This window comes from Palaemon carinicauda, unplaced genomic scaffold (assembly GCF_036898095.1).
Source record: "Palaemon carinicauda isolate YSFRI2023 unplaced genomic scaffold, ASM3689809v2 scaffold131, whole genome shotgun sequence".
In the NCBI taxonomy this organism is placed as follows: Eukaryota; Metazoa; Arthropoda; class Malacostraca; order Decapoda; family Palaemonidae; genus Palaemon; species Palaemon carinicauda.
Window position 1 is genome coordinate 159244 of NW_027168827.1, and position 24717 is coordinate 183960.

The 24717-nt window shown below is 47.9% G+C and overlaps 2 protein-coding genes across 13 annotated transcripts in view; both read right to left on the reverse strand.

Moving 5' to 3' along the window:
* LOC137635499 (zinc finger protein 480-like) overlaps positions 1 to 24717 on the reverse strand; it is a 136950-nt gene that overhangs the window by 85624 nt on the left and 26609 nt on the right. For 4 of the 12 annotated variants that reach the window (XM_068367967.1, XM_068367966.1, XM_068367960.1 and 1 more), the window contains exon 2: positions 22892 to 22968. The exons of 4 other annotated variants lie outside the window; for them this stretch is intronic. The gene's annotated coding sequence lies outside the window, so the exon portion shown is untranslated. Of the gene's footprint in view, positions 1 to 2988; positions 3052 to 22891; positions 22969 to 24717 lie in introns of all 12 variants that reach the window. 4 more of the 12 variants (XM_068367965.1, XM_068367959.1, XM_068367958.1 and 1 more) reach the window with 2 other exon arrangements.
* Positions 329 to 24539, reverse strand: LOC137635502 (zinc finger protein 665-like). The gene is made up of 3 exons (XM_068367972.1): positions 24532 to 24539; positions 22892 to 22968; positions 329 to 2416 (listed from the first exon to the last, which is right to left on the reverse strand). Exons 1-3 carry the CDS (start codon positions 24537 to 24539, stop codon positions 1683 to 1685), a joined length of 819 nt encoding a protein of 272 aa, XP_068224073.1. The 3' UTR covers positions 329 to 1682.

Sequence of the window (24717 nt, forward strand, 5' to 3'; positions counted from 1 at the left end):
CCTTGGTTTGCCCTCAGGGCACGTTTTCCCCCGCTAGGCCTACCACTATAGAATATGGGAGTAGGGTAAACTACACAAAACTCTGGTCGTTTGAGAGGAGGTTAAAGGTAACTCCTAAGAAAGGGTTTCGAGGTAAGTCTCTGTGTTGGAACAACTCAACTTTATTCTTGTGAAACCTGAATACAGTACTGTACTAAGAATACTGTAAAATGATTTGACGAGAAACTCTCTCTCCAGAGGGACCAATGCAGATTGAAATATTTGAGAAGAGCAATTGTGGAAATGAACGTGAAACCAAATATTTAATATTTTAATGAAGATTCTCCTCTCAAGGACAATTCAATGAAACTTATATAACCTAAACTAATCACTAAGACCATAAAAGAGATTACATCAACCAAATCACAAAATCCTTAAAAAATAATGATACTTCTCTACCTTATTACTATACTTATATTCAACAAACAAACAAAAAGATATCTCCATACAATAGTACTTCTAAATAATTGCATCGCTTCATATTCCAATGCGAGTAGACTGGCTTTAGATTCTTCCTTCCTGCTAACATTCATAACTTCACTACAGTACAAGAAGCAGGTAGAATCATCCAGTATTACTTTCAAAAAGAGAAAATGTCACCAACATTGTTTCAAAAGGCTTAATGCTGTATATCATTCTCTAAGCTTTATTTACACTGTGACCAAGCCAATCAACTACTGGAGCTGAAACAAAATCAGCGGATATTTCCAAGTTCAAACTTAGTACAAATGATTTTTCCGTTGACAATGTTTCATTTCCTGGTTTTTATAATGCTTATTTATTAAACATTGTTATCTATCTTGAAATAATCTAAATTTTTCTCTCATATAGTTTATTCTTTACATTCCTATTTCTTCACTGCACCAGACTGACAACTATTTGGTCCCTTGTGCTAATGGCAATTTGCTTTTGCACCTTGGCTTCTAATAGTAATAATCAGGCTGATATGGCAAATTTGGAAATAATTTGTATTTTTCCCAACTATACAAACCTGGAGCTCTTTACAACAGAAATGCATTTTGGCAACAGCTGGAACTAGCAGTGAAACTTTTAGCTACTTAGCGAAGGGAGAGCAAGAGTTGGACCAACCACTCTGCTCACACCACCACTTGTAACTGAAAGTCACTGTGCAATTGCGGCAGAACTTCCTGGGGGAAGGTGATAGCGGGACCAGGATGTGTTAAGAGCTCCAGGATTGTATACATAGGGAAAATGCAAATTTTTTCCAAATTTGTCATTTATTACTGCACTACATACAAACCCTAATGATATTTACAGTGGAGACTCACCGTTAGGTGGGTGTAAGTCCAAAAAACCAACTGGCTAGTGCTTGACCTGGGGGGCTACTCTGTGCTTCGCATGAGCTCTTTGGAGGCACCATGTCACCTCGCCGACTCTGAGAGCTAACGGCTTGGGCAATTGTGCGAAGGGGTAAGAAGTCTCATCAATAATCTTTGCTGTTTTTTCTCCTTTATTCCAGATCACAATTTCTGACTTTATAGCACCTCCTTCTATGATGATTCTTGAGGAAACCTTCAGAGCAAAACGCTTCACCACAGTCCGTGCACATGAATGGTTTTTCTTCCATGTGAGTTCTTGAACGTTTATCGAGTCTCTGTTTTAAATTATATGTTTTGCCACATTCATGACACTGGAATAGATCTCTCATGTGATTTCTTATGTTTAGTGAGATAGTTTTTCAAAGTAAAGAATTCGCTACAGACATCACACTTGTATGGCTTCTCTCCCGTGTGAATTCTTAAATGTCTAGTGAGATGTGATTGTCTAATAAATGTTTTGCTACAGACATTGCATTTGTATGGCTTCTCTCCCATGTGAATTCTTAAATGTACAGTGAGACTGTGTTTCAGGGTAAATGTTTTACTACAGACATCGCACTTGCATGGCTTCTCTCCCGTGTGAATTCTTAAATGTACAGTGAGACTGTGTTTCAGGGTAAATGTTTTACTACAGACATCGCACTTGTATGGCTTCTCTCCCGTGTGAATTCTTAAATGTATAGTGAGATTTGATTGTCTATTAAATATTTTACTACAAACATCGCACTTGTATGGCTTCTCTCCCGTGTGAATTCTTAAATGTTTAGTGATATTTGATTTTGTATTAAATGTTTTGCTACAGACATTACAATTGTATGGCTTCTCTCCTGTGTGAATTCTTAAATGGTCAGTGAGATTACGTTTTGAAGTATATGTTTTGCTACAGACATTACATTTGTATGGCCTCTCTCCCGTGTGAATTCTTAAATGTACGGTAAGAGTATATCTATCACAAAAAGCTTTCCCACATTCACTGCATGTGCATCGCTTTCTAGCTAGAGCATTGAAGTTAACTTTACCAAAGATCCTTTTTTTATCTGGTTCTCATTTATTTGATTCACCTCTTGATTCAAAACATCCTTCTGTAATAATTCTCTTCCACTGATCACACATGAAAGTCTTCCCTTTTCTTTTCCTTTATCCTCTTCCTTAACTGTCCTTAAGTAAGTGTCTATACTTTCCTCATCATCGACATCCCCTTTAAAACTTAATGAACCGTTTTCACTCACTGAAGCATCGTACTCGTAGGAATTTTTCAAGTTGCTTTCGCTAGAATCAAATATTTCTGGCTCTACTTTGACTTCCATTTTTGGGTCCAAGAAAAGAGCGCCATCATCAAAGAGAGCAACACTGCCAGACGTATCATTATTTTCTGGATCGATTGCAGGTGAAAATAGATCTTAAATTTCAATTTTCATTGAAAATTCAAAAGGTGCTTCAGAATTCATCATCCTCTCCCTATCAAAAGATGACAAACCCCTTAATATTATTTTCAATAGACTTCAAAGAGGAAATTAACACTAAACTTCCTATTCTCAGACATCATACCGTACAACAAAAACTTCCAACATGACCCTTTCTTTTCCCGTCTTAAGTCTATTGCATATACCTTCAGCAGCTTACAAGCTTTAGCAGCAAGAGGTGGATGATTCCTTCCTTTGAGATGAAAAGTCTGAAATAATAGAAAACTACAATCAGCTGGAGAAGACCACAATGAAAATATGACAAATGTTTGGATAATTTGTATTTTTCTTAACTATACAAACCTTAGCTATTTAATAGGGGAATTACTTTCGGCGTAGCTGAAATGACGAGCCATTAATTTCTCACGAGGGTTAACTACCCACCCCGCTACTTAGCGGCGGGTAAGGAGGGTAGCTTGCTACAGAACCGCCGTCAGAGGAGCTGGAAAGGAGGTCAGACGCACTACGCTGGGGAACCAGGTATCTAGGCCATCTTCCATCCGTAACGGGGACCTACCTGGCGTTTTCGGGAGCTTCCACCCGAAGGGCTCCCTTACCGTCGAGTCAAATCTCTCCTGGACGCTATCAGCTGCTGAAGTCCCTGAAACACAGGCCCAAATCGCGGGCGAAGAGACAGGCACAGCGTTACTCCACAATCTTGTCCACGTGGGCACGGCCCAGGACCAGATCCCTGGCCACAGGCAGCGCCAGGGAGGTTTTCTGCTGCACGAGGGCCTCCATCAACCGACTTAGGCTGGACCGCCAGGAGTCCTCATCGGATGGAGCAGGTTCTTCAATTCGGTGATGCCTGCGTATCAGGCCTATTACCCTACGATATGCCGAGTCCTCGGTTGGGGAACCTTCCCTGTCGTCAGCAACACCCTCTGCCTGACTCTGAGGTGCCGGGTCAACGGGCACTCCCAACGGGCGTCGTGGCTCTGGCTCAACGCCGCACTAGGTCCGGGTGTCGGGACGGGAATCGTTTTGGCGAGGACTACCGTCCGTAAAATATCTTTGGAGGACGAGGACGCGGTTTCCGTGGGCTGGCCCGACGGAGGAAACCGTTCCTGTGAGTCCAAGGGCCGAGTCAGCTGTGCTGACCCGACCAGGCTGCCCGTCCGAAAGCATGGCTCCCCCCGCTGGGCGGGTTGAGCCGGAAGCTTCGCGGTCTTACGCCTGCCTAAAGAGGCCTTCTCGCTCTGTTCCTTGCGAGGGTCATACTTGTGGCTGGTCGAGGGCCTTCGTGGCGAATAATCTCTGGACCGGCGGCTTGGAGAACGCTGAAACTCGCTCCTGCGGGGAACGAAGACCCATTCACCATTGGGGGAACTACTCTTCCTGTACTTCCTCCTCGGTGACCTGGATCGTTTTCTACTATACCTTGAGTGGGACCTTGAGTGGGAACGCCTGCTCCTGGACCTCTCCCTCCGCCGTCGGCGCCTCCTCCTCGCTTCACCCTCTGAAGAGACCGAAGAGCCGCCCTCCGAAGATCCCGACGATACTGTACTGCATAACCCGACCGACGGACGGGAGCGGGGGCCATGGAGGTCTTCGCGACCTGTTGAGTTCCAGAGGTCGAGGGTTGTAAAAACGAGTCCGGAACCGCCGTCAGAGGAGCTGGAAAGAAGGTCGGACGCACTACGCTGGGGAACCAGGTATCTAGGCCATCTTCCATCCGTAACGGGGACCTACCTGGCGTTTTCGGGAGCTTCCACCCGAAGGGCTCCCTTACCGTCAAGTCTAATCTCTCCTGGACGCTATCAGCTGCTGAAGTCCCTGAAACACAGGCCCAAGACGCGGGCAAAGAGACAGGCACAGCGTTACTCCACATGGGGTCATCGGAGGAGACGTGCCCCCCAATCACAAGGGCAGAATCTCCATAAGCCCCAGACACAGCACTATCAGGCCCCCCACTAGCCTGTGATGGCCCAGCAACCCCCACATCATGTAAATTAGACTCTTGGGGAAGCGCCCTCGGCACCTTCCCCGCAACGGACTTACCTCGTCCCCTACCCTGGGTAGGGGAAGAAGAGACAGAAGCCCCGTCAGACCGTCCACCTGGCGACGGTAATGGCGAAGAGATGCTTGACTTCCTGGGAGATCGTTCAGATGATTTCTTCTTCTTTGTGCTATAACGCACCCACTGGATTTCATTCCAGCTAACACACTCCGAGCACGTATCCGTTGGCGAACACACACTGCCTCTACAGGAAGAGCAAAGGGAATGCGGGTCCATCTCCGGCTTGGAAAGGAACGCTCCACACGACTTCCCGGCTCTAGGCCCAGGACAACGGCGGGTCTGCTCCATCACAACACAACCACAAGACACAGGCACGAAGGGAAAGGATAAGGAAAACACTTGGGAAACACAAGGGAAAGAAGTGAACACGCGAGAACACAAGGGAAATGCACAGAGATACCACGCGGTAACCATGTGGGACACACGGGTCGGGACACAAAGGGTCGCAAGAGAATGAGAGCGGCGTGATGGTATCACGACGCGACCAGAGAACTTACTGACGAGCGAGACCCAAGCTAACGCCGACCTAGCTCAGGACTACCCTCAGGGCACGTTCTCCTTACTCCTGGGTCAGTCCCCCACAGAAAACGGAAGTAGGGTAGACTACACAAAACTCTGGTCGGTTGAGAGGAAATTTCAGGTAACTCCTAAGAAAGTAGTTCGAGGTAAGTCTCTGTGTTGGAACAAAAACCATTTAAAACTATAATCACGAGTCTTATAAAAGTCAGGAGAAAAACAAAATGTATAATAGTTCTAAAAGTATTGATAAAAACATATGCATTTAAAACGTTAAGAACATAAAAAAACCATATTATTAGAACGTTAAAAGCATTGATAGAAATATAAGTTGTTAAAACATTGAAAACCATAAAACATCATAAAAATCTTTAAAGCTCAAAGGTAAAATTAAACTAACACATAAAACATTTTTAAATATAGATATAAATATAAGTAACTAAAATATTAAATGTTAGATATAATATACAGTGAACCCTCGCTACTTCGCGGTTCGACCATCGCGGATTCACCACTTCGCGGATTTTTTTCATAACCCATGTCTATACATATATTGCGGATTTTCCGGAAATATCGAAAATACCGCGATGTGACCGATGGTGCGAGATTGGAGAAAGTAAGGAAAATTGAATCATGATTGATTTTCAATATAAATGAAACTTTGAGGAGCAACAAAGATATCATTTGTTAGAGAGATAGAGAGAGGTAAGGAATGGGAGGTAGTGAAAAGTAGCCCACAGAGAGAGAGAGAGAGAGAGAGAGAGAGAGAGAGAGAGAGAGAGAGAGAGAGAGAGAGAGAGATAGAGGGGGGTTTAAATGTAATAAACAAAAAAATTTGATAGGTTATAACACATTGGTGCTTATGTAATATCAACTGTTTACTGTAGACGGTTTGAATAAGTTAAGAAATGGTATAAATGATACTTTGTTAGTGTATTCGTACACACTCAAGAGCGGCAGCTAGATGACAGCTGATCTAATCACAGCCAAAAGTAAAAAAAAAAAGAAGTCAACAATACTCGATTTTTAAAACAAACCCGAAATTTAAAAACAAAAGTACACGCTTTCTGAATGTGCAATTAACTATTTAAAGAGTGGCAATTTTCTAGAATAAAATTATATTTCCCCAAAAATAGTGGTTTGCTGATGAAATCGGATGCCGTATTTTTAGCTATGATTGAAATGGATGTAGAATCGGCCTAATTATTTCGTTTCGTATTTAATTGACACTAAGAAAACTAATTTTAGTTTCTTCATCTAAATGTAAGTATTGTATAACACGAGAGAGAGAGAGAGAGAGAGAGAGAGAGAGAGAGAGAGAGAGAGAGAGAGAGAGAGAGAGAGAGAGAGAGAGAATGAATCAGCTGTTGTAATCAAATGGCGTGTTTTTGTTTCGTGAGAATTTCATCGCCACGACTTTAACAACAACATACTGTACTGAACTTTACAGTATTATACAGACTACTGTAATATGATAAAGTAAAATATTTGTAATCTATTTTATATGAAATGGGGCTATTTTTGTTTTGTTTAAAATTTACATTTACGTATGTAAAACAACTATCTCTCTCTCTCTCTCTCTCTCTCTCTCTCTCTCTCTCTCTCTCTCTCTCTCTCGTAGATTGTTTTCCTGCTTTGCTACGTATGTATGATTTTATATAGATACGGTAAATAATATTTGTAATAACATATTTTATAAAAGCTTTTACTGTAATATCATTATTTATCACTTTCATCATGCGGGTTAAATTCCTTAGTTTGTTTACTGAGCGTACTTTATGACGCCGTCGTTTCAGGCGGCGTCATAAAGAAAAAAATTTCATTTGGAAGTCCTAAGAAAAATTAAGTAAAACATTAGTAATAACCAAATCAACATACTGTACTGAATAATCAATATAATTGATGCAAAAACTAACCTATAAACAGATGTGTAAATGCGTCTGTTTCTTCATTAGGATCAGAGATAAACGTAAACAAAACATTGGTTGCCATTTTTTATCGTGCTTTTTGGCGTGTTTAGGAAACGCATGATATAAAGTCTCCTTTAATATTTGTGCCTGTTTTAGTTTAGGGTACTGTATTACATGCATTAAGTGTTCTGTACATTAAAGGGTAGTTTGTTAACAGTACTACGTACAAGGGAAGGTTTTAAAAGTCTGCATATACATGTTAAATAAATAGGTAAATATGGTGTTACTACTTCGCGGATTTTCACCTGTCGCGGCCGCGTCTGGAACCTATCTACCGCGATAAACGAGGGTTCACTGTAAAGATCAAATACTAGGAAACACAAGGGAGCATGGTTTACCTGAAGTGGTTTGAGGTCAGCTATGCAGAGAACCCAGGATGCTGCTTTCCCCAAGAGAGGGGAGGATGAAGAAAGAAGAAAGGGCCAGACATACTTTTTCCTTAATGCAGACTAAAACCGGGTAACAATGCCCTCAACCTTCTGCTACCTGTCCATTAAGGAGCCTGAGGTTAGACCAGCTGTTGTGCAGCCACCACAGGGCCGATAGAAAAGGTATCGAGGCTCCTGTGGGTCACGTCCTGCAGGTAGTGGGCTGTGAAGGTCGTCTGACGCTTCCAGACCCCAGCTTGTAACACCTGCATCACAGAGAAGTTTCCCTTGAAGGCCAGGGACGTAGCTATGCCCCTGACATCGTGTGCCCTAGGACGACGTGACGGAGGAGGGTCTTGACTCAAGGTATGATGAATGACCCTTCGGATCCATGCCGAGATGGTGTTTTTGGTGACCCTCCTCTTCGTTCTTCCCGTGCTCACAAACAGAGCTTGCATGCGGGGACGGACTGCAGCTGTTCTCTTCAGATAATGCCTCAGACTCCTTACTGGGCATAGTAGCAGATGGTCTGGGTCATCTGTTACAGAACGGAGACTCGTAACCCTGAAGGAGTCGAACCGTCGGTCCGGCACTCCAGGGTTCTGAGTCTTAGCAACAAACTCAGGGACGAAGCTGAACGTTACCTCCCCCCATCCCCTTGAATGGGCAACGTCGTATGAGAGACCATGAAGCTCACTGACACGCTTGGCCGAAGCCAAAGCGAGCAAGAACACCGTCTTCCAAGTCAGGTGTTGATCAGACTGTCGGCGAGCACATTCCTCTTGCCTGGGATGAAGCGAGCCGCAAGTGATATCGAGTGGACTTCGGACCATCTCAGGATCTCTACTGCAAGATGGGACAGCTGTTCCGAAAAGGTACCTCCCTGCTTATTGATGTAAGCCACCACCGTGGTGTTGTCCCTCATCACCACCACGGAGAGGCCCGCCAGGACTTGGTGGAACTTTTGAAGGGCCAGGAAGACGGCCTTCATCTCCAGCAGGTTTATGTGAAGGTATTTTTCAGATTCTCACCACAGGCCTGAGGCCCTGTGGTTCAGAACGTGGGTCCCCCACCCCTTGTTTGATGCGTCCGAAAACAGCATCAAATCCGGGGTAGAGACGAGAAGATCCACTCCCTTTCGCAGGTTCTCGTCTGCCACCCACCACCTGAGGTCCGCTCGTTTCGCAGATCCCATGGGGATCAGGATGTCCGGGGAGTCGAGTCCTTGACTCCACCGAGACTTCAGTCGCCACTGAAGGGATCTCATCCTGAGGCGACTGTTGGGGACAAGACAGGTCAGAGAGGAGAGGTGGCCGAGGAGACGAAGCCACGACTGGGCTGGGAGTTCTTCTCGATTGAGGAAAGGTTTCGCAACCTTCCTCAGCCTTGCTATCCTTTCGCCTGATGGGAAGGCTTTGTGGAGATTGGTGTCTATGATCATGCCTAGATATACCAGTCTCTGAGAGGGCTGCAGAGAGGACTTCTCGAGGTTTACCACAATCCCCAGATACTGGCAGACCTCGAGGAGCTTGTCTCGGTGGCGAAGAAGGATGCCTCCGAGTCTGCCAGGATCAGCCAGTCGTCCAGGTAACGGAGGAGATGGATGCTGATCCTGTGAGCCCATGCGGAGATGATAGTGAAGACTCTGGTGAACACCTGAGGCGCTGTGGAGAGACCGAAACACAGCACCTTGAACTGGTAGATCTTGTTGTCTAGGCAAAATCTCAGGTACTTCCTTGAAGACGGATGGATTGGGATCTGGAAGTACGCGTCCTTCAGATCCAGTGTGCACATGAAGTGTCGTGGTCTCACTGCAAGTCTGACCGTGTCTGCCGTCTCCATACTGAACGGAGTCTGCTTGACAAACCCATTCAGGGTCGAGAGGTCGATGACTGGTCTCCAGCCTCCAGACGCCTTTCTCACAAGAAAGAGTCGACTGTAGAAGCCTGGGGACCCGTCCACGACCTCCTGGAGAGCGTCCTTCTCCAACATGGTCTGGACTTCGGCCTGAAGGGCCTGCCCTTTTGCCGATCCCAATGGTAGACACGCAGGGGGATTGCCAACCCCAGAGCTTCCGGCCTCGGCCGGAGCCTCTAGGGTTCTTGCCTTCCCTGGAGGACTTCTTTCCCCTCCTGCCCTTGGCAGGAAAGGGCTTAGACACCTTGGGTTTCGCTGCTACGGTAGACTTCTTCGTATCATTGACGGGATGGGGCTGCTGAACCACCGGAGGGCTGTAGGGCCTCGATGTCAGGGCCCTATGGATGAGGGAATCCTGGTTGCATTTCCTCCACCTCTCGGCAGAGAGCTCCACGTCCTTAGGCTCAAACAAGCTCTTACCGAGGACGGAAGAGTGTCTGAGCCTGCTCGACTCGGCGCTGGGAACCTTATGGTGGAGCCTCTCGGCAACAGCGTCCCGGCGCTTGAGGATCGTGTTGGCCCATAAGCTCGAGACTTGGTGGGACAGGAACTCGATGGTCCGAGTGCCCGAGAGGAGAAAGGTTTCCAGCGCTTTCCTGGTGCTTTCCTTGGAGAGATCCTCGGACCGCACCAGGATGCCCAGAGACCCCAGCCAGATGTCGAGCCATGAAGTGGCCTGCATGGCGCACTTGATGACCTTCTCCTGGCTCTGGATCTTAGTGGCTGAGAAGGATACGTGCCGGTTGGAGAGTCTCTGAAGAGGGACTCCCCCTGTGAGTCCTTCCACAGAGTGATGTAAGGAAAGGCTCAGCGAAGACTCCTCGAGGATTTCAAAGTACCTCCTCTGATGGACGCGAGGAGGAGGGAGGAGCTTATTCCCGGCACTGGATCTGCTGGAGGAGACAAGCTCCGCGAGCTGGCCCTCGATCTTGTCTCTGGCGCTCTTCATCTCTTGGGACCAGGGCAATGCTGCGCTGGCCTTAGAGGGCTTCTGAGTGCCGTAGATGCGATCCAGGACCGTGTCCTTACCTTCACGAGGTGGGACCTCAGGGTCTGGAATCCCATTAAGGTTCCTCATAAGAGTCAGGACTTGCCAGAACGCGTGTTCTGACTCCTGGTGCTCGCCTCCTGTCGGACTTGCAGCGAAGTCTCCGGACCCCAGAGGCTCTTCCTGGGGGGGGGGGGGGGAAACGTGGGCGTCCTCGACGGCTCTGGACTGTTCCTGTCTGATCCTAGCAGACGATTTGGGAATCGTCTTAGAGTCCTTAGGTTCCCTCCCGGGAGGGATGCAGGACTAGAAGTGAAGGGGGCAAGTCCTTCTCCACCTCGGGACGAGGAGACCTCTCGGGAAGAGGAGGAACGTCCACCATTGGTGCGATGGGGGAGTATTCCTGCTCAACCGACTCTCCTGAGGAGGGGTAATCCTCCTCCGCAGGGGAGGGCAAGACGGTCTGAGGGGGAGTAGGAGCCTTGCGCAAGGATCTACGCGGGGACAGCACAGGCCTCGGAGGAGGATCCACGGGAGAGACTCCTCTCTTCCTCTTCAGGGGGGAGGAAGCTGCCGCTGGCTCGCGACCCGAATCAGAGAGGGCTGGCTTAATCGCCCGCACGAGAGCTCTGAGTAGGGTGTCGAAGCAGAGTTGCTGACTAACAGCAGCGCTGTCAGACACTCCCTCTGGAGGGAAGGGGATCGAGGGATCCCTAAGAGGAGTTGACAAACGAGGGTTCGCCTGCAGGGCTGTATTAGAATCATCCCTAGACCTGTCCGAGGAGCGTTCCCCCTCTGGCGAGCGCGCTGGTCTGCGCTTGCGGGGAGGGGAACGCGACAGGGAGGAAACCGCCTGTCGGCGATCGCGCTGGGGCTTGTGTGACGGGCCCAGATCAGGGTCGCGCGCGAGAAGAGGGCGCGAAGCTGGAAAATCGTGCGCGCGCACCCGCGGGGGCGGGCGCGCGATGGCATGCAGGAGGATGGTCAGGAGCGATGGCGCGCTGGCGACAGAGCAGGAGGGTGGTCGCGGGGGCGCACGGTAGCCTAAGCGGGAACATGCGCGCGAGCATGCGTAGGCAATGATGTGAGCGTGCGGCGATCAGGAGCTCGAACAGGAGGAGGCCGAACGCGCGGGCGTGCAGCGACCTGCTGCGGCCCCGAAGGCCTGCGATAACAGGAGCGCCCGAGCAGATGTCCGGCAGGACTGGCCGAGGGCGCGATAGCAGGGTCGCGAGCGACCTGGGCACGAGAGGTTTAGTGATGGTCTGGACGAACCGGTTTACTCGCCCGCACCAGGGTTCGCTGCTTCGGAGGTCGCGTGGTGCGAGCCGCGTGAGGGCGCTCTGGAGTTAGTTGCGCCACCACCGCTGTCTTAAAGACAGGCACGGGGCGTGTAGCAGGAACAGGGCGCGATTTGGGCGCGTCGGGTGCGATCGTATCTGCAGTAGATTCGCGCGGTTCCAGAGGCGGCCGTGAGCGCCCGTGCGCTGGCTTGGCAACCTTTGGGGCGATGAGCGGTTCCAGAGGCGGCCGTGAGCGCCCGTGCGCTGGCTTAGCAACCTCTGGGGCGACGAGCTGAGTCATCGCGCCGCGTGGTCGCGTTGGTGCTGGAACAGGAACTGCGCGTGGGCGCGCATCGCGAACCTCTGCTGTATCGCAAGCCTCTCTTGTATCGCGAACCTTCCTTGTATCGCGAACCTCCTTAGGTGGGAGAGATGGGTCCAAAGCGACACGTAGGTGTGTTGGGGTGCGCGTGAGCGCTGGAGCTGGAATTGCGCAGGGACGCGTATCGCGTCTATCCCCCACAGGGCGCAACGAGTCCGAAGGAACCTGTGGCCGCCTGTGCACCAACTCAGGAACCTCCTAGATCGTGCGCGATGAAACAGGAACAGGGGGCCGGCGAGGTGCCGGAGGCTGCTGGGGCACCGGTGGACGCGTAGGCGCCATATCAGGAACTGGCCGCAAGTGTGCAGGAGAGCGCGGCGGCACTATAACAGGAACAGGGCGCGTTTGCGCAGTTGGGCGCTTGCGCGCTACAGTACTTCGGGAACTGCTGGAGGGCGACGGGACGCCGATGGGCGTGGGCGCGCAGGGGAACCCTGGCAAGCAACAGGAACAGTGGCGCGAACGCCTAAGGGTGAGCGCCGAGGCACTTTGTCAGGAACGCTGGGAACAACAGCAGCAGGGTGCGCAGGCGGAACCTTACGCTTAGGGGCGAGCGGCGCAGTTTCGCGCTCAAGTCCCTGAGACCCCGAAAGGTCTGGAGGTTGCGCAGTGGCAGTCTCCGGCACGTAAAGCGCGTCAGCAGCTTTAGATATCGATGGTTGGGGCGACAGCTCACATTATCCCGAAGGACGACCATCCTCCGACGGGGAACGCGAACGATCCCTGGAGAGGTCAAGGTTGGTAGCAGGCAGGTCAGAAGAACAGCGAGTCGTCTCCCCCGCAGAGGACTGTGGTGACGACGAGCCGAAGAGGCGCCTCCTAACCCCTTTGAAGGGGGAAGGAAGGCCTCTACAGTGAAGGGGAGGATGAGCCTTCTGCTTTATACGCCCACGAGGGGCCGTGGGATCAGCAGGCTGACCATCAATACGCCTCCGAAGAGGCGTCTCTACCAGAGAACTTCCCCGAGAGGGAGTCTCAACGGAAGGAGAGACCGTGGGACTAAGCTCCTCCCCTGAAGTATGTTCGGAGGGGGAGACAGAGCCTTCTGCTACTGCAGCCGCAGGAACAGGAGTTTGGCCAAACCCGCGGGATGTTTCCGACCCACAACGTCAACCACAGACAGAGGATCTATGTCCGCTGAGGTTGACGATTGTTCGGCAGCCGCACCCCGTTTGATCATACCAAACAAGGCTTCCTTGGAGGGCGAACCCTGCAGTCCCAAGGAAGCCCAAAGCTGAAAAAGGTCATTGTTAGAAACAAACACCTCCTCCGAGGGGGGAGGGGCAGCCGCCTCGCTATGGTAGGCAACGACCTCTCCCTCACCACGGGATCGGTTAATGACATCAACATTACGGTCTACGCTACCACTCGCCGGCCTCTCGGAAGAGGCCGCCCGAGCGGGAGCTTCGGAGGAGGAATGGGCGGCGGAAGAAGAAGACTTACAATTTTCTCTCTTCCGAGAAACCTCAGAAGGAGAACGATCCCTTTTAGCCTTCTTCTTACGTCGCCGGGTAAACCTCTCCCACTGGGAGGTAGGCCACTCCCTACACTCAATGCACAAATTAGAACTATCACACCGTTGGCCCCTACACTGAGGGCATAAGGAGTGAGGATCCGTTTCTACGGCCGACATAAAGGTCACACAAGGGCGGCCGGGAAGTCCAGGGCAAGTACGCATGAGGAGAGTAGAGGCCAACTTCACACACAAAAACTGAAAGAAAAAGCAAACAAAAAATTATGGCAGTCAAAAGAGAGGAGAGCGCTGTCGTCTCTCCGAGCCAAAAGTAAAGTGAACTAATCACCGGTATGTGTGAGGGTGGATGGGTAGCTAGCTACCCCACCCCCCCCCCTGCTAACTAGCGGTGGGGTAAGAAACCCTGGTTAAAACTTTTATGGCTCGTCATCGGCTGCGCCGAAGTAATTACCCCATGTAAATAGCGTGGTTTGTATTCAGTTACGGAACAAATCATCATTAGACACAGCATGGTCATCAACTAAATGAGAATCAAAATCCTCTCCCGAAGGAGGAGGGGGAGCTGCCCCGCTATGGGAGGCAACGCCCTCCCCCGCACCCCGAGGTTGGGAAACGGAACAATGGCCTACGCTACCACTCGACGGCCTCTCACGAGAGACAGATCGAGTGGGAGCTTCGGAGGAGGTCCGGGCGGCGGAAGAAGAGTCCTTGGAGCCCTCCTTCTTCAAGGCAGCCCTTGAAGGAGAAAGGTCTCGCTTAGACATCTTCTTACGCCGCCGGGAAAACCTCTCCCACTGGGAGGTAGACCACTCCCTGTACTCACTACAATTTAAATCTCTATCACACCATAGACCTCGACACTGCGGACAAAGGGTGTGAGGATCCGTTTCGACCGCCGACATGAATGTTCCCCAGGGGCGGCCGGGGAATCTAGTGCACTTGCGCATAATTGCGATGAAAGGTAGAGGCCAACTTCAAACACACAAAGCTGAAGAAAAAGAAAAAACAGATTAAGGCCGTCAAATGCGAGGACGTAGGACAGACACGTCTGCTCATCGTCCGAGCCAAAAGTGAAGTGAAGCAGTTCATCAGTGTGTGGGGGGGAGGGGTAGCTAGCTACCCCTCCCCTACCCCATTGCTAACTAGCGTGGGGGTAGTTAACCCTCGTTAAAAATCTAATGGCTCGTCATTCAGCTACGCCGAAAGTAATACCCTATGTAAATAGCATGGTTTGTATTTCGGTTACGGAACAATAAATTTTTTTGGGAAGACCAGCACATTTCTACTGCAAAGCTTCTGTAAAGATTGCCAAGACAAAAAAAAAAGGAATACGGTGTCAATCATAAGGTAAGGAATTATTTGTGATTTACTTTGTCATAATTCAAGGATTTATTTGTGATTTACTTTTAGTTTGAGACCTGGATAAGAGGTCCAGCTAGCGGTTGTGACCTGGGAAGGGGGGTCCATGGGGGCTTGCCCCGGGTAGGGGCTGTGACCTGGGAACTACTAGATTAGGTTAGGTGGGTTTGTAAGGTTCTGTACCCTTTTACAATTCTCAAAAGTTATAAATAATCATGTTTTGTCCGGTTTTCAGCCACTTACATGAACCATATATTTTTCAAACTGGTTAACTTGTGCTTATTATGCATTTCTGACCATTATTATTGCTGCAAATCCCTCGTTTATTACATTTCTCCACCCAACAAATACCTGGTTTCCCACTGGGGTTCCCTATAATTGTCTTTATGTAAGGGGGTCCAAAAACTCATGCACGGGTGGTTTGCCCCCAATAATCAGGGTCATAAATGCATCAAACACAAGATAGCGAGTAGGAAAAATATATGGTTCATGTATTAGGCTAGAAATTAAAGTATCGTATATTTACCCTTTTTATTTAATGACACAGTCAGAAAAGGCCATTGGACTGTATCCAATATGTGGTGCTACTTTAGCGTGAGATCTACCTCAATCATCGACATCACACATTTCCATACATTTATTTTAATGATAAACAATTAATTTAAACATATCCTACGAAAGACTGAAATAGAGGAGGAAGAAAGGTAAAAATAGAAATGTCATCATAAATTTCCACATTTATTCTAGCGATACACACTTCATACATATGGCGGTAGACCTCACGCTAAGGTAGCACCCAACACATTCCCTAGTCTAAACCCATTTGTGAAGTACCCTGGCCTATTTGATATAATTTACAATAAATATGTTATTTTTATAATAAAATAAATTTTTGAATATACTTACCCGGTGATTATATAAGCTGCAGCTCTGCTGCCCGACAGAAAAACTCTACGCTCAAAATCCGCCAGCGATCGCTATGCAGGTAGGGGGTGTACTTCAACAGCGCCATCTGTCGTGCAGGTACTCAGTACTCAATGTAAACACAGAACTCAATTTTCTCCTCGGTCCACTGGGTCTCTATTGGGGAGGAAGGGAGGGTCCTTTAATATATAATCACCGGGTAAGTATATTCAAAAATTTATTTTATTATAAAAATAACATTTTTCAATATTAAACTTAGCCGGTAATTATTATTATTACTGTATTATTATTATTACTATCCAAGCTACAACCCTAGTTGGAAAAGCAAGATGCTATAAGCCCAGGGGCTCCAACAGGGAAAAATAGCCCAGCGAGGAAAGGAAATAAATAAATGAAGAGAACAAATTAGCAATAAATCATTCTAAAAACAGTAACAACGTCAAAACAGACATGTCATATATAAACTATTAACAGCATCAAAAACAAATATGTCATAAATAAACTATAAAAAGACTCATGTCCGCCTGGTCAAAAAAAAAGCATTTGCTCCAACTTTGAACTTTTGAAGTTCTACTGATTATATAAGCTGATTCACACCCAGGGGGGTGGGTAGAGACCAGCATTAATTGTTTACATTATTATGAGCTAAGGATTTTGTATTTCATTTTAGCAGTTATTCAAAATAACAAACATAAAATAAATAAGTACCTGGTAAGGAAGTCGACTTGAACAATTACTCTGCCTTTTTTAAGTACGTCTTCCTTACTGAGCCTCGCGATCCTCTTAGGATGCTGAGCGACTCCTAGGAGCTGAAGTATCAAGGGTTGCAACCCATACTACAGGACCTCATCAAAACCTCTAATCTAGGCGCTTCTCAAGAAAAGAATTTGACCACCCGCCAAATCAACCAGGATGCAAAAGGCTTCTTAGCCTTCCGGACAACCCAAAAACAACAATAAAAAACATTTCAAGAGAAAGATTAAAAAAGGTTATGGAATTAGGGGAATGTAGTGGTTGAGCCCTCACCCACTACTGCACTCGCTGCTACGAATGGTCCCAGGGTGTAGCAGTTCTCGTAAAGAGACTGGACATCTTTAAGATAAAAAGACGCGAACACTGACTTGCTTCTCCAATAGGTTGCGTCCATTACACTCTGCAGAGATCTATTTTGTTTAAAAGCCACTGAAGTAGCGACAGCTCTAACTTCATGTGTCTTTACCTTCAGCAAAGCATGGTCTTCTTCATTCAGATGGGAATGAGCTTCTCGTATCAACAGTCTGATATAATAGGAAACTGCATTCTTTGACATAGGCAAAGAGGGTTTCTTAATAGAACACCATAAAGCTTCTGACTGTCCTCGTAAAGATTTAGTTCGTCTTAAATAGAACTTAAGAGCTCTAACAGGGCATAAGACTCTTTCTAGTTCATTTCCAACCATATTTGAAAGGCTTGGAATATCGAACGATTTCGGCCAAGGGCGAGAAGGTAGCTCGTTTTTGGCTAGAAAACCAAGCTGTAAGGAACATGTAGCCGTTTCAGATGAAAATCCGATGTTCCTGCTGAAGGCGTGAATCTCACTGACTCTTTTAGCTGTGGCTAAGCAAACCAGGAAAAGAGTCTTTAAAGTGAGATCTTTAAAGGAGGCTGATTGTAGTGGCTCGAACCTTTCTGACATCAGGAATCTTAGTACCACGTCTAAATTCCATCCAGGTGTAGCCAAACGACGCTCCTTCGTGGTCTCAAAAGACTTAAGGAGGTCCTGTAGATCTTTGTTGTTGGAAAGATCTAAGCCTCTGTGACGGAAGACTGTTGCCAACATGCTTCTGTAACCTTTGATAGTGGGAGCTGAAAGAGATCTTTCTTTCCTCAGGTATAATAGGAAGTCAGCTATTTGGGTTACAGAGGTACTGGTCGAGGATACTGATACCGACTTGCACCAGCTTCGGAAGACTTCCCACTTCGACTGGTAGACTCTAAGCGTGGATGTCCTCCTTGCTCTAGCAATCGCCCTGGCTGCCTCCTTCGAAAAGCCTCTAGCTCTAGAGAGTCTTTCGATAGTCTGAAGGCAGTCAGACGAAGAGCGAGGAGGCCCGGGTGTACCTTCTTTACGTGTGGCTGACGTAGAAGGTCCACTCTTAGAGGAAGAGTTCTGGGAACGTCCACAAGCCATTGAAGTACCTCGGTGAACCATTCTCTCGCGGGCCAGAGGGGAGCAACTAACGTCAACCTTGTCCCTTCGTGAGAGGCGAACTTCTGCAGTACCTTGTTGACAATCTTGAACGGGGGGAATGCATAAAGGTCTAGATGGGACCAATCCAGTAGAAAGGCATCTATATGAACTGCTGCTGGGTCCGGGATTGGTGAGCAATATATTGGGAGCCTCTTGGTCATCGAGGTTGCGAAGAGATCTATGGTAGGTTGGCCCCATGTGGCCCATAGTCTCTTGCACACATCCTTGTGTAGGGTCCATTCTGTTGGGATGATTTGACCCTTCCGACTGAGGCAATCCGCCATGACATTCATATTGCCTTGGATAAACCTCGTTACTAGAGAAAGGTTTAGATCTCTTGACCAGGTGAGGAGGTCCCTTGCGATCTCGTACAACGTCATAGAATGGGTCCCTCCTTGCTTGGAGATGTACGCCAAGGCCGTGGTGTTGTCCGAGTTCACCTCCACCACTTTGCCTTGAAGGAGGGACTTGAAGCTTTTCAAGGCCAGATGAACTGCCAGTAGCTCCTTGCAGTTGATATGTAACGTTTTTTTATTCGAGTTCCACGTTCCCGAGCATTCCCGACCGTCCAATGTCGCACCCCAGCCCGTGTCCGATGCGTCCGAGAAGAGAACGCGGTTGGGGGTCTGAACTGCCAGGGGCAGACCCTCTCTGAGGTTGATACTGTCCTTCCACCAAGTCAGTGATGACTTCATCTTCTCGGAAATGGGGATCGAGACCGCTTCTAGCGTCTTGTCCTTTTTCCAGTATACAGCTAGGTGAAATTGCAGGGGACGGAGGTGTAGTCTCCCTAACGAAACGAACTGTTCCAGGGATGATAGCGTCCCTATCAGACTCATCCACTGTCTGACTGAACATCGTTTCTTCTTTAGCATGTTCTGGATGCATACCTGGGCTTGACTTGTTCTGGGGGCCGACGGAAAAGCCCGAAAAGCTTGACTGTGAATCTCCATCCCTAAATACACTATAGTTTGGGATGGGACCAGTTGGGACTTTTCCATATTGACCAGGAGACCCAATTCCTTGATCAGATCTAGAGTCCACTTTAGATTCTCCAGACAGCGACGACTGGAAGAAGCTCTTAGAAGCCAGTCGTCCAAATAGAGGGAGGCTCTGATATCCGCTAAATGTAGGAATTTGGCAATATTCCTCATCAGCCTCGTAAACACAAGAGGAGCCGTGCTTAGGCCAAAGCACAGGGCTTGAAATTGGTAGACAACCTTTTCGTAAACGAATCTCAGAAAAGGTTGGGATTCTGGGTGGATGGGGACGTGAAAGTATGCGTCCCTTAGGTCTAAAGAGACCATCCAGTCTTCCTTCCTGACCGCTGCTAGAACTGACTTTGTGGTCTCCATGGCGAACGTCTGCTTTGTGACAAAGACATTCAGCGCACTGACGTCTAGCACCGGCCTCCACCCTCCTGTCTTCTTTACCACCAAGAAGAGACGGTTGTAGAAGCCCGGGGATTGATGGTCCCGGACTTTGACTACCGCTCCCTTTTCTAGTAAGAGAGACACCTCCTGCTTCAAAGCTAGCCTCTTGTCTTCCTCTCTGTACCTGGGAGAGAGATCGATGGGAGACGTTGCTAGAGGGGGTTTGCGGACAAACGGGATCTTGTACCCTTCTCTGAGCAACTTCACAGATTGTGCATCTGCGCCCCTTTTCTCCCAGGTCTGCCAGAAGTTCTTGAGTCTGGCTCCCACTGCTGTCTGAAGAAGGTGGCAGTCAGACTCTGCCTTTAAAGGACTTGGTACCTTTTTTCTTCCCACGTCTCCCTTCGGCACGAGCACCTCCTCTGCTGGAGGCTCTGCCACGAAAGGGCGGAATGAATCTTGACGCTGGAGTGTCCATCCTGGGTCTAGACACAGTAGGCAAAGGGGTGGCTTTGCGGGCAGAAGACGCAACCAGGTCATGGGTGTCTTTCTGAATCAAGGAGGCAGCAATCTCCTTTATCAAGTCCTCTGGGAAGAGACACTTTGAGAGAGGAGCAAAAAGAAGTTCCGATCTCTGACACGGTGTTACTCCAGCTGACAGGAAAGAGCAAAGGTTTTCCCGTTTCTTGAGGACCCCGGAAACGAACGAAGCCGCAAGCTCACTGGATCCGTCACGTATGGCCTTGTCCATGCAGGACATAATGAGCAAGGAAGCTTCCTTGTCAGAAGGTGAGATCTTCCTGCTCAAAGCTCCCAGACACCAGTCCAAAAAGTTAAAAACCTCGAAGGCTCTGAACACTCCTTTCAACAGATGGTCTAAGTCTGAAGGAGACCAACATATCTTATAGCGTCTCATGGCTAGCCTGCGGGGAGAGTCTACTAGACTTGAGAAGTCGCCCTGGGCAGAGGCAGGAACTCCCAAGCCGAGAACTTCTCCCGTGGCATACCAGACGCTCGATCTGGAAGAGAGTCTCGCAGGGGGAAACGTAAATGCTGTCTTCCCAAGGTTCTTTTTGGACTGCATCCAATCTCCCAACACTCGTAAAGCTCTCTTGGACGAGCGGGCGAGGACGAGTTTCGTAAAGGCAGGCGCAGATGACTGCGTGCCTAAAGCAAACTCTGATGGAGGAGAGCGTGGGGCCGCAGATACAAACTGATCAGGATACATCTCCCTGAACAGTGCAAGAACTTTCCTAAAGTCCAAGGAGGGTTGCGTGGTCTTGGGTTCGTCGATGTCCGTATGTGGGTCGTCATCATCAGAGAGTCCATCATCTGAAAACTGAGGAGGAAGCGGCAAAGGAGTAGGAATCAGCTGGTCAGCTGAGTCCGGCAACACGGGTGCACGGGTGACTGAACCGGACGCAACGTCATGGAACTGTTGCCCAGTCTGTGAACTGGCAACAACCATAGCAGCGCGGGGACGCAAAGCGTCTACTCCAGACTGTCTAGTCTGCTGTGGGCGAGTAGAGGTAACCACACTGGGTTGCGGAGGTTGACGCACCGCGTCAAAACAAAACAACTTAGGCTGTTGTTGTAACTCGCGAACGTCAACGGAAGGTTCCGTGCGTCGCTGAACGTCAACATGCGGCTGGCAGGGTACACTGGAACGCATGGGTGGCGGGACTCTCACAGCTGGAGTGCGGGAGAAGGTAGCCTCAGCATCCACTGGACGCACAACCGTGGGTGGTTGTAGGCTAGAGGTTGGTGCAGCGTCAACCTTCTCCGCACGAAAGTCCTGCATCAATGACGTTAACTGTGACTGCATGGTCTGCAGCAAAGACCACTTAGGGTCTACAGGAGCAGGTGCGGCAACAGACGGTGTTACTGCCTGATGCGGTACCGCTTTGCCTCTCTTAGGAGGTGAGCAGTCATCGGAAGACTGCAGCGAGTCCGAACTGACCCAGTGGCTACAACTGGGCCGTTGGACTTGCGCGGAAGGGACCGACTTGCGCTTAAGAGGCCGCGAGACCTTGGTCCATGGTTTCTTTCGAGAAACCTCTTCCGCAGACGAGGAATAAATGGGCTCTCTCGTCTTCGTGTGGGTGGGGCGATCTTGGTTAGATACGCCCGAAACCACGGAGGGAACGTCTGTTCGCTGATTAAAGCCTCTCGAACCCTTTGGTCGTACGACATTGCTTCTCCCCTGGGCTTGGGAGCTTGCAAGAGGTCCCGGACTGGGAGGACAACAGGCACGAACAGACGAACCCTCAAGCGCAACACTATCCACAACACTTTCCACAACACTACCACTCACTTTGTCACTACCCACTGCACTCTTACACTTCAACTCCTTGACGTCTGCCATGAGTTGGTTACGGTCACTAGCCAATGACTCGACTCTCTCACCCAGAGCCTGGATGGCACGCATCATATCTGCCATCGAAGGTTGTTGAGTGCTAGAAGGGGGATCAGGAGCAACCACTACAGGGGAAGGAATAGGTTGTGGGGCATGAGGAGAGGAAAATTCAACGGAGCGAGATGAACTTCTCCTGACTCTATTCTCTCTAGCCTACGTGTGTATTTCTGGAATTCGATGAAATCGAATTCCGAAAGCCCAACGCATTCCTCACATCGATCTTCCAATTGACAGGTCTTATCCCGACAATTGGAACAAACGGTGTGAGGATCGATAGAGGCCTTCGGAAGACGCCTTGAACAGTCCCTAGCATTACATTTCCTGAACTTAGGGACTTGAGAAGGGTCAGCCATTTTGAATTAGTCAAAGGGGAATTCAAAATCTATCCAAAGTCATCAACAAATAATCCAAAATCAACAAAAGAATGCAAGGATGTATTGAAGATAACGTCTGCAAAGCGAAAGCTCAAAACTAGAAATGTGTACTTCACCAAAATATGTGAAAACCAATCCATTAAGCAACAGCGAATTTAGTAGGTCTTGCCGGTGGCACGACAGAGAGAAAATTGAGTTCTGTGTTTACATTGAGTACTGAGTACCTGCACGACAGATGGCGCTGTTGAAGTACACCCCCTACCTGCATAGCGATCGCTGGCGGATTTTGAGCGTAGAGTTTTTCTGTCGGGCAGCAGAGCTGCAGCTTATATAATCACCGGCTAAGTTTAATATTGAAAAATTAACTAGAATAAAAGAACGGGAACTTTCTGCTTAAATGAATACTACTTATAACATATAATTGTACCAATTACGATAAATTTAAGTATAATTACCTGTGGAGACGCAGCTATGAGCCTTAGACAAATCTCTTGATTGGATAAGCTTCGTTAGATCATCATCTCTAGGGTGCCTGTCATTTGGATAATGCTTTAATTATAATTTTGTAAATTACAATTAATGTATAAAATTAAATTATCTTATGCAATTAAGATGTGTATTTGAATTTAACAGGATGATATAGGTAATTTAGCTGTATATGAAAACAAATTCCCTTAGCACTCGCATTGTTGGAACGTATTTTCCAACATGGAGTTTTTATGATAAAACAATGTTTATGAATACTTACCTGGCAGTTATATATATATAGCTAAGTCTCCAACTTTCGGCAGAATTTAATCGAAAATCGCGGCAACCGCCTTGTGGTAGTTGCGTAGTTAGATGGTTAACAACCCTTAAAGGGTGGTACCTGGAATCATTCCCATTTTCTGTTCCTCAGATTAGCTTTGCCCGACCTGTCTCCTGAAGGGAGGTGGGTGGGCTTTAAAATATATATATAACTGCCAGGTAAGTATTCATAAAACTTTGTTTTATCATAAAAACTCCATTTTTATGAATAGTACTTATCTGGCAGTATATATATATATATATATATATATATATATATATATATATATATATATATATATATATATATATATATATATATATATATATATATATATATATATATATATATACTGTATATATATAGCTGATTTACACATTTGGAGGAGGGAAACAGACAGAAAACATAGTTGGGGAAACAACAAAAGAGTTGTAGGAGAAAAAACACCTTGATTCCTTACCTGTTAAGGTAGCTGACTTCAAAGGTTACTGCCTCTAGAGTCGCTTTCCCTTAGGAGTGTTCAGCCAGGAGTAGACCTGCTACGCTGCAAACAACTCAATCGAGTGTGTCAAAGGGGTAGGACCAACAACTTGACTAGACTTCAGAAACTACCTTTGACCCATAAAATAAAAAAGAATTGCAACCTTACTAAAACTAACCATCTAACCGTGCAGAAATAGATATAAGCTATCTATCTGGACTGAGGGAACAGTACCACAAGACGAGGACCTCAGACAATCATAAAAAACACAAACTTATATACATGTACACAAATTAAGGTTGAGTGGGGGTAGTAACTCCTTTGCCTAATACAGAAGCCGCAGCTACCTATGGGCCCAAGGTATAACACTTGTCATAGTCCACTCTTACCTCTCTGAGGTAATGAGAAGCGAAGACAGAGTTGCTCCTCCAGAACGTTGCGTCCATGATCTGCCTAACTGACATATTTTTCCGGTATGCCAGTGAGGTAGCAATGGCTCTTACTTCGTGAGCCCGTACTTTTAACAGGGCGAAGTTTTCTTCCTCACATAAGAGTTGGACTTCCCTAATAGTTTCCCTCAGGAAAAAGGACAAAGCGTTCTTTGACAAGGGTTTTTGAGGATCCTTCACCGAACACCATAACGAGTTGGATGCACCCCTCACGTTCTTAGTGTAGGCCAAATAATTCTTTAGAGCCCTAACTGGGCAGAGGAGGCTTCCCTGTTCCTGACCCACTAGGTTCGTGAGGTTAGGGACTTCAAAAGTCCTGGGCCAGGAATTCGAAGGGTTCTCATTCTTGGCGAGAAAGTCGAACCTTAAGGCACAAACCGCTCCATTTTGATAGAAGCCTACACGCTTCTCGATTGCCTGGACCTCGCTGACCCTTCTGGCAGTTGCTAGAGTCAAAAGGAAGAGGGGTTTCTTAGTCACATCTCGAAGAGAGGCTTGCGAGATAGGCTCAAATTTCTTGGAGCACAGAAACTTAAACACCACATCCAGGTTCTAAGATGGGGG